The 13,831-nt window shown below is 31.4% G+C and overlaps 1 protein-coding gene across 3 annotated transcripts in view; it reads left to right on the top strand.

Moving 5' to 3' along the window:
- Window positions 1-13,324, top strand: part of LOC130669431 (E3 ubiquitin-protein ligase Bre1) — an 80,440-nt gene extending 67,116 nt beyond the window's left edge. For all 3 annotated transcript variants that reach the window (XM_057472339.1, XM_057472338.1, XM_057472337.1), the window contains exons 14-16: window positions 5,215-5,599; window positions 12,326-12,420; window positions 12,492-13,324. In XM_057472339.1, the coding sequence (XP_057328322.1) occupies window positions 5,215-5,599; window positions 12,326-12,420; window positions 12,492-12,773 (762 nt within the window). In that variant the 3' untranslated portion in view covers window positions 12,774-13,324. The remainder of the gene's footprint in view (window positions 1-5,214; window positions 5,600-12,325; window positions 12,421-12,491) is intronic.
- The last annotated feature ends 507 nt before the right edge of the window (window positions 13,325-13,831 follow it).

Below are 13,831 nucleotides of genomic sequence, written 5' to 3'. Positions count from 1 at the left end.
AATAACACGGGAAAATTTTTTTTTTAGCTTTAAGTATTGTTAACTCATTGAACAAATCAATGAATCGAATAGTCTAATACATATTGTTGTAGGAAATTGAACGCTCTACAAAAAAGGTCTCTTATCATTTTTCGATAAACCCATCTGTTCAAAAGTTATTGGAGCTTGAAGTAAAGTTGGAGATCTTTTTACTATTCCGGCGAAACTATCAGACTTATCACAAAATGTTGTAGCATCTTTTTTGTTGACAATTTTATTCTCTACAAATTATTATCAGTAAAATTTTTTCAAATTCCGCATTATTTTCTAGTTATTTCCATTTTAATGTCGAGCTCTTGAAATCGACCAGAACCACTTTTTTAAGAGCTTGAAATTAAAATGAAAATAAATAGAAAATAATGCGGAATTTGAAAAAATTTTACGGATAGCAATTTGTAGAGAATAAAATTGTCAACAAAAAAGATTCCACAACATTTTGTGATAAGACTGATAGTTTCGCCGAAAAAGTAAAAAGATGTCCAACTTTACTTCGAGCTCTAATAACTTTTGAACAGATAGATTTATCGAAAAATGATAAGAGACCTTTTTTGTAGAGCGTTCAATTTCCTACAAAAATATGTATTAGTCTATTCGATCTATTGATTTGTTTAATAAGTTAACAATACTTAAAGCTAAAAAAAAAATTTTTCCCGTGTTATTTAAATGGGAGAATCGAATTTTTCGATGAGCTAGGTCTGTAATCGACATAGAATTTTTTTTCTTCCGCGAAAAATTTTTTTTTGTGTTGAACTATGATTTTTTCCACAAGCACTTAAAAAAAAAAATGTTGCTCTGAAATGAAGCACCCTAATACATATATAAGAATACCGCCTTTTTAAAAAAATTTTTTTTTTCAATTTTTCTCGATAATCAATCTACTTGATCAAAGAACTTAAGATTATCGGTGGAAAAACATTTTGAAATCGAAAAAATGAACAAAAACCGAGAAATTACCAATTATGGTGATTTTTGGCAAAATCGATAAATTTAAAGCTTCGGGACACTAAGAAAGAAAAATCGCAGTGCTTTGAAATCCTCACAGGTTTTTCAGGACACTTTGAGGTTCAAAAAAAAAAACGGTATCCTTTGTTCAACCGTTATATCCAAAGTTATACCAAGATTTCCGAATATCCTTAAATATGCGAATTTCCACCTGTTTCTAAATAAACATTATCGCTTCAAAAAAATTTTTCCATCAAAAGCCACTAATTTTGCCTTATAGAGAATGTTTTGCAGTTTTCAAAACCCTACTTCCATTTTCTGTACGACCAATACGTCCGGAGTTATTGATTATCAAAGCCAAAAATGGACTTTTCTGCTTTGATCAATGATAACTCGGCACCAAATCGTCGTAGAGACTTTTTGAGGCCGGCAAATTAAAGGGCATAAAATTTCCTAAAAGAGTCATAAGGTCAAATTATCAAAAAAAATTTATTGAAGCCCATAAACTTGTTGGAAGACGAGCAAAAATTTTGAAATTTTTTTTTTTGTCGGTTCTCTTAGGATTACTCCGGAACCGTGCATGATAAATAAATTTGAAGTTCAGATCTAAAAACTAGAAACTTGAGGCAACAATTTGCTTTCTTTTTCTACGATCATTTTTTACCGTGTTACACCATGTTGGAAATCACCCAAAAATTTAGAATTTTTTTTCCATCCCTTAATTTTTGGGACCAGTGTAATTCAAAGTATTAATTACATATTATCAGTTAATATTCCAAATTCTTGAGCGCCGTTTAAATATTTTAATTTTTGGCTGAAATTTTCAGTGTCGTCATGATTTCATAAATATAAACTATTGCTGCCACGAGAAAGAAAAAAATTTAGAAATAAAAATCCGAATTGCGATCATTTTTGATTTTTTCAAAATTCGTGAGCGACCTCTTGGAAATTTCTTATCGAGCTGATTTTTGGAGAAGCTTCTTAAAACATCTTAAACAAACAAATTTTCATAAGAGACTTGAAAAAAAAAAAAATTGTCGGTTTTTTTGGGCCACCCTAATATATTAGTTAGGGAGCTGGTGGGAACTTAGGTATGCGATCTGCTCATCGCTGCCGATCATATGTAAGCAAATTTAAGTAGGTACGATACTAATTAACCACTCCATAAGCCTGGATAGCGCTGCGTTAAAAAAAAAAAAATATTTTAAAATGCAAAAAAAAAGCTTAATAAGTATTTTGCTCATATCTGCCGTTAAAATTATGTGAAGTAATGATAAATTGAACATCATTAATGCTAGTTGCAGGCCTTTAAATTCCTGCATTTTTTTTATAGAAAATTTTGACATCGCAAAAAAAAATAGGCCAATAAGTGATTTGCTCATCAACTTTTATTTTTTTTGTAATCGTTATAATTTTCAGTTCGTAATAATGAATTTTGCAGAAATGTTCAAAGCCGATAAATTTCATCAAATAAAGAAAATAGTAAAAATTGCGTAAAAATCGTACTATCGGTTGACCCTGCGGGCAAGCCTCAAAACTTCCCGCTGTTTTCGAGATCCCAGAGCTCGAAAAAATGATCGTGATTACATTTTCGAGCTCTTCGAGCTCTAAAATACTTTTGTATGCCGTTGGTTTCGGAAAAAACCGTTTCTTACCATTTTTTCTCCAACGATATCTCTCAAACCAATTGACCGATTGAGACTGTTGAGGTGGCAATCAACGCTTTTTATTGGGTTCTAGAGGTGATCAGATTTTGAAATTGATTTATCAAGTCGTTTTTGAGAGATTTCATAAAAAATTAAAAGAATTTTTTTTTTTTTTAACTCTTTCGTTAACGGTTTCTCTTGAACGAATGAATCGATTTCGATGGTTGAGGTGGCATTCGACGTGGCTTATAAAGTTTTAGAGCTGAATAGATTTTGGAATCAATCCACCGAGCACATCAAAAGTTATCAAAGAAAGAACATTTTTGAAAAAATTTTATTTTTGGAATATCTCTGAACGCACCCTACCGATCAAGCTCAATTTTTCACGGCTTCTAGATATTAACAAGCCGCGTCGAATGACACTATAACGATCAAAATCGGTTCATCCCTTCAAAAGTTACAGATATTCACATACGTACGTACATACACTCGGACATCATTTTGAAATTAGTCAGAATAGCTTTCTAGAACCTCAAAACGTCAAGACCTGATAGAAATTCGATTTTTGAAAATCAGACCGAAACCAACAACTTCCCGAATTTTTGAAAATTTTGAATTTTCTTAGCGGCAAGTTAAAAAAGGGTAAATATGATCAAAGCAATAATTAACTGAAAAATCAATAGTCTAATTTATGCACAAAGTATAGCGTAAAAAATATCGTATAGTAACTTACTTAAGTTGTGCTTAAGTGTAATATTTTTCAATTAAAAATGTCTGCAACTTTATAATACTAACTAAAAACATCTGGCTTCTTTATTTTCATGTTTTGTAAGAATAAACTGGCCCATCAGTCAATTTGCAGATATGAACAAATCATTTAATTTAATATTTTTTTTTTTTGCGTTTTTAAAAATTAATAACTTTTAATTGCAGTAGAATTAAGCCTGCAGACATTGATTTTTGAATCTTTAATACTCGAAAGTAAATAATTGTCAAAGTCTGCAAGGTGAGCACTTCGTATGTTTAAATTTAAATGATAAAATTAAAATAATAAATTAATTATTAATGAACGCAAAAAAATACATATTTGGGAATCATATTTTCCTTTACCCACACATCAATTAAGTCTCTTGAGTTATAAGCAGACATGAACACATCGTTCAAAAAAGATTTTTTTTTTTTTGTATTCCAAAAATGATATTGATTGAAAACGCAGCGATGCTCATAATGCAGAAATGAATTTTTCGCTTTTGAATACCTAAAAGTAAGTGATGAATCACTTCTGCATGATGAGCAGATTATTTAAAAAAAAGGAGCACGAGCTCCCTAACTATATATATATTTAGCGACGATACTTTAGGATTAGATTGCAGTAATTACTGTCTAAGTCGCCAAATACCAAACAGTGAAACGTTGCGAGAGACAATGAGAAGAGACGAGATGGATAATGGAATTGGTGGGGTGAGATTAGGTGTATCTATCGTATACCCCACCTAAGACGCTGTGTTGGAAGTTACATGTTGGAAACGTTATATATTGAAACATCCATAGAAACGAGGTACTGCGAGAGGCGCAAGTTGTAAATGGCATCTCGCGAAGTCGAACCACCACATATATATGAGTCATTCTACCAACTAAAGTTATTTTTACGGGGTGACCTTCGTCAATTTGGTTCAAACTTTGTAGAGTCGTTCTACATATTCAAAAAAAAATTCTCTGAAAATTTAATATGCAGCTGTTCCAAAGTTACGATTTTTTGAATTTTTAAAAAATTTTTGTTTTTAACTTTTTCATTAATTTCTTTAAAGGAAAAAATTTTTTTAAAAAAATGAGCTCATCGAATCGAACATTCGAACTATTCGAATAATTCAAATAGTTTGAATAATTATTCTTTGCTCTTAAACTAATCGATTTCGATGGAAAAGTTATCTTGTTCGAGTTACTTGACTTAATTGGAATCTATTTTTCATAACTCATCACTAAAATGATAAAAGTTTGACGAAAAACCCGGAAGCGAAATTAAATTATTTTTTAAAAAAATTACTATACCAATCAAAGGATATATATAAGCAAATATTATATGCATATATATATTAAACAGATGAATAAAGAAATTAAATTATATTAATCAATTCACGGAAAAAAAAACTTTAAAAATTACTATTTGAAATTATAACCCGGAACCCGGTTGTCAATATGGGGAATTTTAACATTCAAATAGTAAATTTTATAATACGTGTCGTCTATTTTCTAAGTCACAGTTACGATTTTTAAAGTTCAAATAATAATTTTTCTTACATAGACAATAGGTTTTTATACTTATCCTGTAAATATTCACGTTTGAATCATAAACGAAAAAATTACTATTCAGAATGATGGTATTTACTGATCACTTTATCATTATATTACTTGTCATTCTCAATTTATATAGTTCATTTTTTTCCATGTAATAAGCGTTTATGTAGAACGGAAAAGGAGCTTAGCTTCTTTCGGGCGTCCCATGACACACACGTCTTTTTCATTTTTTTATTTTCTAAATCTCAAATATCTCCGTTTCTTCCGACAATTTAATTTAACTCATTTTCAGGAAGAAGAAGCGCTATTAAACGAAATGGAGGTGACCGGACAAGCATTTGAAGATATGCAGGAACAAAATTCCCGACTTATCCAACAGTTACGTGAAAAAGATGATGCGAATTTTAAATTGATGACTGAAAGAATCAAAAGTAATCAATTGCATAAATTAGCAAGAGAAGAAAAAGATGTCTTAAAAGAACAAGTATTAACTTTGACTACTCAAGTTGAAGCTGCAAATGTTGTTGTACGCAAATTAGAAGAAAAAGAACGCTTATTACAAAATTCATTAGCGACAGTTGAGAAAGAATTAGCTTTGCGACAACAAGCGATGGAAATGCACAAACGAAAAGCAATAGAAAGTGCACAATCGGCTGCAGATCTCAAACTTCACCTGGGTAATATTTCGTTTTTTTCAATATTTATCAATCATTTTGACTGTTTTTTTTACCATAATACTTTTGAATAATATATTGGGTTATGAAATAGTGCAGCTAGTTCCCTACGAACAAGTTACACGTTTAAAACTTACTCAACTATATTTTCTTACAATTAATTTTACTAAATATCACTATTTATTCATATATCACTAAACTATTTAGTTCCGCGTGTCTTGATTTCCCAACAAAATAGCCTCGTAACAGTATATCCCCGTGACACAATATTTCAAGAACTCATATCCTTTTCTCAAAATATCTTTATGTAAAAATGCATTGCCGAATAAATGCATATTTTCAAGCATTCGTAACTTTCTGCTATAAAATTTATAAGACAATTCTTAAAACAAAGGCACTCATTTATTATAAAAAATTGAATTCTTTTCACAAATCGTTTATTTACTAATTCGTAGTTTAATGTTAAAAATGAAAAAAAAAAAATATAAAATGACAAAAATGATATTCGTAAACTTAAATATCACATAATTCATCATAAAATGAATGATTGTAATGATTGCATTGAGTTATAAGCATCATAATTACTAACCACATAATTCTAACATTTGAAATATATTCATTAGTCAGGTTATAAAATCAATAGATTTTGATTATGTCACTTTTAAGGGGTTATACGCAGTTACAAGACCGGAAAGACTTTTTATTTCACTAATTTTTTGTAGCGAGTGATTTTATTTAACAAATATAAGAAATAAATATACAGGTAGTGACAACTTCTAACTTTTTAATGCACTTATAGTTTATAAAAATATTGATCTGCACTGCTTTTGCAGACGATTTCCTGAAGGGCCTCTAAAATAAGGGGTCCGGTGGTGAACACGATATCTCCGGTTTGGATCATCTGAAATTAAAAAATCGATGTTTCTGTTAGTAGATAAATTAATCTAGAGATTTGTCGAGGGAAGAATAGTCGAAATTTTGATTTTTGACAAAAGAGCGGCTTCGTAAAAAATTGGTTCGGATTTTGGTCTGGTAAAATTGTTTAGAAAAAAAATAAGTATCGGAAATCTTATTTTTTTATCAATCCTTGAGGAATATATCTAAGAAGGTTCTGTTAAAATTTCAGACCGATCGGTTGAGCAGCTTCTAAAAAGTCGACTTAGTGTTGTCTACCAGCCATTCTTCTCTCACGCGTATTCCCATGCACTCTCGAGTCGGAGATCATGAAGCACTCTGAATCCTTCTTCTCGACATAGGCATAAGCAATGAGCCCAATTTATAATCCCATTGCATCCATATAGTACAAAAGTAACGTTGTATCTTCATTGAACATCCCGGCTGCCATTTAAGCTGCTATGCCGACAATTTTTGAGCCACACGGAATGATTTTTGGAGTTACTTTCCATATAGACTGATTATTGGCAGGGTGCGCGACGAAAATGACATCTGTCGACCGCATTAAATCATCCTCAAAAAGCACAGAGAGAATACGAAACGTTTTTATAAACAAATAATTAAAATTTTTAAAGATTGCGAAAAATAAATGTGGTAACATTTGAAAGGTGGAAAAATGTAGAGTAGATTGTACTGAAAAAAATAAGTATAAAAAATTTTAATAAATACAAAATAAATATTATTTCGAACGACATAAGGTTAGCTTGTAATAATAATAATAACAACAATAATAGTCATAATAACAAATGAGTTAAAATAATTATAATTATAATTTTTTCAAAGTTAAAATTATTAATTTGCATTAAGTAAAGAAATTAAAGTGATTTCAATTATTCGTAATTGTAAAATGAGCGAATGTACTTTGGGATTCTGGTGTAGGTGTGGTTAATTCAATAACTAACAATTAACACAAAATTACAGATAATAGAATAGATCTTTATTAAACAATATGTACACTAAAACTATGAGAAAAATAGCGAATGCAACTACAAGATACGCGATAGCGAATGCGACTGTAAAAGAATACGCGTATAAATTCGACACGTGGTCGGTAGCGGTTAATGACGCGATAATTAATTTATAATTAATTAGACGCGAGCAACAATTCAATATATACTCAATAATTAGTAGCCTTGATATACTAGCTAATTATTGAGAATATTTAAGCCGAGATTTAGCGGAGCGGTTCAGACTTATATCACACTAGAGATATACTATTTTGAGCGAAGCGGTTGGATGGATAGCTGTGTTTGTACTGAACGATGTAGATTAGAAATAGAGACGCCGTCTTCTTCCTTCGTGGCTGCTCGGTGGTGACGTGGCAGCATGGCTGCAGTAACGAATTTTCCCATTGGCTTAAAAGCGCGCCAACAGGAAATAGTTAGCCGCCAATTTCTCTGATTGGCCGGCTGGTAGCGGGTTCTCATGCCGACGTGGCACGGTCATGAGCAAGAAATTGCAGGTATCGGGCCCAGATAGCGAGTGACCCGGCACTATTCTGACATTCAAGTCAGTAGCGAGTTCGGCTGCTCCCGTACGTAGCGAAAGTACACGAAGCTTTTCAAAATGATTAAGCTCGTGACTGAACAGTAATTTTAAATTTTAAAACTCAATAATTAAAAATACTTTGTGTTAAAAATTTGTAATTTAAAAAATTCCCCGTAATAATTTTTAGCCAAAGATGAACATTATGGATGGAGATGTATAAAACTTGCAATTACTATTTCTGTCAGTATTTTTGCAATTAACAACACAACAACTACTTGTTCTTATTTTTTAACACTGCTTTCATTTAACTACTCACAAGACAAGTGCGATTTAACGCGTATTTCAACCACTGCAGACGCTACAATCGATTCGATTGTCCCCACTCTATACTCCGCACCCTGCCAATAGCTTTCATTGTTGTTTTGTGTAAAACCACCAACACATCTTTCCAACCGATGAAAAATGATTGTACATGGAATCATATATAATTATATAGAGGTTAATACATGATTCGATCCGATCAGATCTGACTGATATGAACCTATGTATAACTAGATGTGGGTCTTTATATAAGTGGATCTCATAAGCTTGATCAATATGAAACTTACACAGTAAAAAATATTGTGTATTTGTGTCGAAAACGGTTTGTGTTAAAAATTGTAATGTGTTAAACTAACACAAAGTTTGTGTCACTTTTTTATGTAACATAAAAAATGTGTTATACACTCTTTATTAACACATTTTGTGTGTTACTCTGGAATACTTTGCGCCCTCTTGTGGCGATATTTCAACATTATCTATGTCTTAAAAAGAGGTTACACAAAGTTTGTGTCGAAATTTCAACACAAATTTTGTGTCAACCGTTTTTAACACACAAACTGTGTTGATTTTACACAATATTTTTTACTGTGTATAGTAGTCACATAAATTGAAGGATATTGAAAAAATTCCAAATTTCTAAGTGATTATCAACATGCTGTAACTCGGAGGGAAACGATCACACAGTAAAAACAAAATAAGCACATTGTACCTTCAAGTGTCTAGTTTTCAAATTTGGGCTTGAAAAATTTTCATCATGCACGGTTTCAAAGTAGTCCTAAGAAAACCACTGTAAAAAAAAATCTGTCTATCGGTTGACCCTGCGGGCCAGCCCTAAAACTTCCCGCTGTTTTCGAGCTCTTTGAGCTCGAAAACTTTGTCGAGATTACATTTTCGAGCTCGAAAATCGTTTTGTATGCCGTTCTTTTCGAAAAAAATAGTTTTTTACTATTTTTTCTCCAACGATATCTCTCAAACGAATAAACCGATTGAGACGGTTGAGGTGGCAATCGACGCGTTTTATCAAGTTCTAAAGCTGATCGAATTTTGAATTCGATTTATCGAGTCGTTTTTGAGATATTTCAAAAAAAATTAATTTTTTTTTAATTCTTTCGACAACGGTTTCTCTTGAACGAATGAACCGATTTTGATGGTAGAGGTGGCATTCGACGCGGCTTATAAAGCTCTAGAGCCCAGTCCATTTTGGAATCAATCCATCATACACATTAAAAGTTATAAAAAAAAAACACTTTTGAAAAAATTTTATTTTTGGAATATCTCTGAACGAGCCCTACCGATCAAGCTCAATTTTCTTACAGCTTCAAGATATTGACAAGCCGCGTCGAATGACACCTTAAAGTTCAAAATCAGTTGATCCGTTCAAAAGATACAGGTATTTACATACGTACGTACGTACATACATACACACATACACTCGGACATCATCGTGAAATTAGTCAGAATAGCTTCCTAGGACTTCAAAACGTCGACATCTGATGAAAATTCGATTTTCGTCAATCGGACCAAAACCAATAACTTCCCGAATTTTTGAAAATTTACAATTTTCTTAGCGGGAAGTTAAAAATTTCCAAATTTTTGCTCGTCCTAAAAACGGTCTATGGGCTTCAAGAAAATTCTTTTTGATAACCTTACCTTGAAATATTTGTAAGTAATTTATGCCTTTCAATTTGCCGCCCTTTATTTTCAAATCATAGGTGATATTCGTTTGGAATTTCTCGGCTGTAAGTATTATGGTTAAAAAACGTGAAAAATTTTTACTTTATGCACCCTCGCAAACTCCCATAATAGTCAACATTCGAAAGAGAATTCACTTGACATAAAATCTTGTATTGTAGCTCATATTCATTATAAATTCCAAGTCTGTAGTCCTTTTTGTAAAAAAAACTTGCGAATTTCTATTTCTATACCCAAATAAAAGTCGATTTTCTAAAGAACATTTTTACCATTGATTTTCTAGTATACTAGCTAACATTAATTTAAACTTTAAAGTCTGTAGATCGTTTGATAAAAAAAAAATGGAAGTTTTCAATTCTTATGCCCCCGCAAACCCCGAGAAAAGTTTACTTTCTGCAAATAATCGAAGTCATTGATTTTTTTTGTACCGTAGGTGATTCATTTGCAATCTAGTCTGTAGGTCTTTTGGTTAAAAAACGTAATAATTTTCTAATCGTCAGGAAAGTATTGTGATTAGGATAATTAAATAATCCTATCTTGGTGAGTGCTTGTGTCATGAAAGAAATATATATAAGGTACCCACGGGTAATAAGGCCTGTCGGGTAAAAAGGCCTAAGTGACAGAAATGATATTTAAAATAACCGCCTCCACTAAAGGCTACTCTAGTAGAAGGGTCTTGCATAGAGATGCTACGACAAGTTGATAGAGTCCCGATACTACGTTCCCTGTCTTCTATATTTCATCGTCCGTCATATGATGTCGTAGCGCAGAAGAAATCATAAAAAACAATCTAGTCTTCTGACTCTTGAAAAGGATACTGGTAGTTTTAAGTGCTGTTGAGCAAAGCAATCTAGTCTTCTGTCTTTATAAAAGTATGGTTGCTAAATTTAAGTGATGATTCATCTCAAATACCAATTTTATTAAGTATAATTAAACTATTCCAGTTTGATTAACCCGTAGGCCTTATTATCCTACCGTAGTAAAATAAGGCCTATTCGTATGGTTTTTGTAAAAGTTTGATTTTTTGTTCGTTTGTGGTATAAATTACCATTACTTCATTATATTTTATGGCTAATGTATTGAAATAAAGATTAATGATACATTTCGATAATTAAATGCAATACTTTCGATTCTATTCAAAATCTCCCTTAGCTAGGCCTTATTACCCACCGGTACCTTACTACATTCAAAGTGAATACGAACTATAGTTTTAAATATCTCATGATGAGTTATTAAGGATTAACCCTTACCATAACAGCCGTTGCTAAAGTAATATTTGCCAAACGTAGATAGCAATCGTGGCTATAGCAAGTGTCGCTATAGCAACCGTCGCAAAAGCAACTGTTGCCATAGCAACCACTGTGATAGTTACCGTTGGCATAGCAACCGTTTTAAGTAGATAACATAATAAGGATCTGATTGTGAGTTTTCGAGTGGCTATGTGGCAATGGTTTTGCTACGTGTTCAAAAAGTTTTGGTTTCAAACCCATGCATCAACGGGTTATTTTTTATCGGAATTTTTCGGTTTCTTCAGCAGTTTTTATTTACTATTATCTCACTTGTATTTGTGAATTACATAAAATAATTTAATACCTGAAATACAGTAGTCAATTGAAGTTAATGGATCTCAAGAAATAACTTATTTCGAGCTCGAAGAGTTCGAGAAAACCAATTCAGCGAAGAATATTCCCGAGCTCAAGGAGCTCAGATACATTATGTATTTTTAAGGCTTGTCCACAGGATGAACCGTTTTACTAATCCCCGTTTGACGCTCTTTACCCGGATTATAGGAATGTATATTATGTATGTAAGAAATGGATGCGTATGTGAATATTTATGTAGTCAGGGTGAATGACGTTAAAAGAAGTTTAGTTTAGCTTCATTTCAGCCTAACTTTTCTGAAACTCTCCACAAATATGATAGCAAGGGTGAAACGGGGTTCGATTTTAAAATAGTTCTACTACTGCATGAACTCATTATCGCCTTCTTCACCCTAGGCTGGAATGTTTAGGATCGTTAAAGAAGATCTCTTCAATCTGGATTTATCTCGGCCCTCTCTCCATAACCTAGGAAACTGAAGCATTCATAAATTCCTCAACTTTAATTTTTATAAATTCGTCTATCTTGAATCGTTTCATGGTTAAGACTCGATACCTGACCTGTTAATTTGTTTTAAAAATACTGAAAGATAGTAAATTTAAGTTACGCTTCACAGAATGCATATTCTTGTATATAATCGGTCTATTGTTAATGATTTTTAATGATATTTTCCAGAAAAGTATCATTCTCAGATGAAAGAAGCTCAACAAGTGGTTGCTGAAAAAACTAGCTCACTAGAAGCGGAAGCGTATAAAACAAAAAGATTGCAAGTGGGTATTTTTCGTTATTTAAAACTTAACAAAAAATAATCATTAATTTAACGAATTCATTACTATTCTAGGAAGAAATTGCGCAATTAAAACGTAAAGTTGAAAGAATGAAGAAAATAGAATTGGCTGAAACATTGGATGAAGTTATGGCTGAAGAATTGCGGGAGTATAAGGAAACACTTACTTGCCCATCATGCAAAGTTAAACGCAAAGATGCAGTACTAACGAAATGTTTTCACGTTTTCTGTTGGGATTGCCTACGTACTCGTTACGAAACTCGGCAAAGGAAATGCCCTAAATGTAACTGCGCATTCGGCGCAAATGATTATCATCGATTATATTTATCTACGTAAAGAGCGCATCATTGTTATGATTTAATTGCTTAAATAGCCTTTTTTGACCAACTAATTTCGTATAATAATGTAACATGGTGTTAAAATTCTAATAATCTTCAAGTAATTTCAATCATCTTATAAGAAATCCAATTCAATAAATCAATTTTTAGAAAAATTTTTCAGAAAACTTTTTTACATTATATGATTAAGCTTATTTAAATATAGGACTAGAGGTTAGATGAAAGAATCTGGATTACAATTGACCTTGTTAGTTAGGCCCCTTATTAAAAGAACCCGATGAAAAAAGATTTGGTCTAATCTTATATGATCATGCATAATTGTCTATATATGATCAGATCCAAAAATTGGCCAGGTCTGATCAAACATAACTTGATCTGTTTATATATGAACAGATATGATTATATATAACCATGCATGAACGAATATAGTCATTTTTAGAATCTCATTTAGAATATCTGTAAATTATTAATTAAGTAATTTAATTAGGATTTATTATCTTTATCAATATAAATGTCGGTTAAAATTAAATAATAAAAAATAAAAAATTATTTTCCGTTGATTACTATTTTACTACGAGGTCACCCGTCCAATAAATGTCCCATGCCGATGCTGCTTAACTTTGGTTAGCGATGGATTGTAGTCAGATCCTCTAGTCTGTTCTACGCTTATAATTAAGAAAAGTTTATGGCATTACTTAAATCAAATAATCAAATTAATACTTTATACTTTTAGATTGCTGCCGAAACCTTTGAACATTTTTTAAGTATGGGGGATTTAAGTTTGATTGATAGTTGACAGGATAAAAATTTAATAACTTTGATATTGAAAAAAAATTGTCATATTATTTAATATATATATATATATATATATATATATATATATATATATATATATATATATATATATATTAATATATATATTTATTGGAACTATATACATTATTAAATATTTATAGGTTTCATATCAATAAAGTTTGATCAGATTTAATCATACATAGACATATACAACTACATACAAGTTTATATCAGTCATGTCTGATCAGATCCAATCATATA

The sequence above is a fragment of the Microplitis mediator genome, chromosome 6 (genome assembly GCF_029852145.1).
Source record: "Microplitis mediator isolate UGA2020A chromosome 6, iyMicMedi2.1, whole genome shotgun sequence".
In the NCBI taxonomy this organism is placed as follows: domain Eukaryota; kingdom Metazoa; phylum Arthropoda; class Insecta; order Hymenoptera; family Braconidae; genus Microplitis; species Microplitis mediator.
This window is presented reverse-complemented; position numbering and strand designations above follow the sequence as displayed.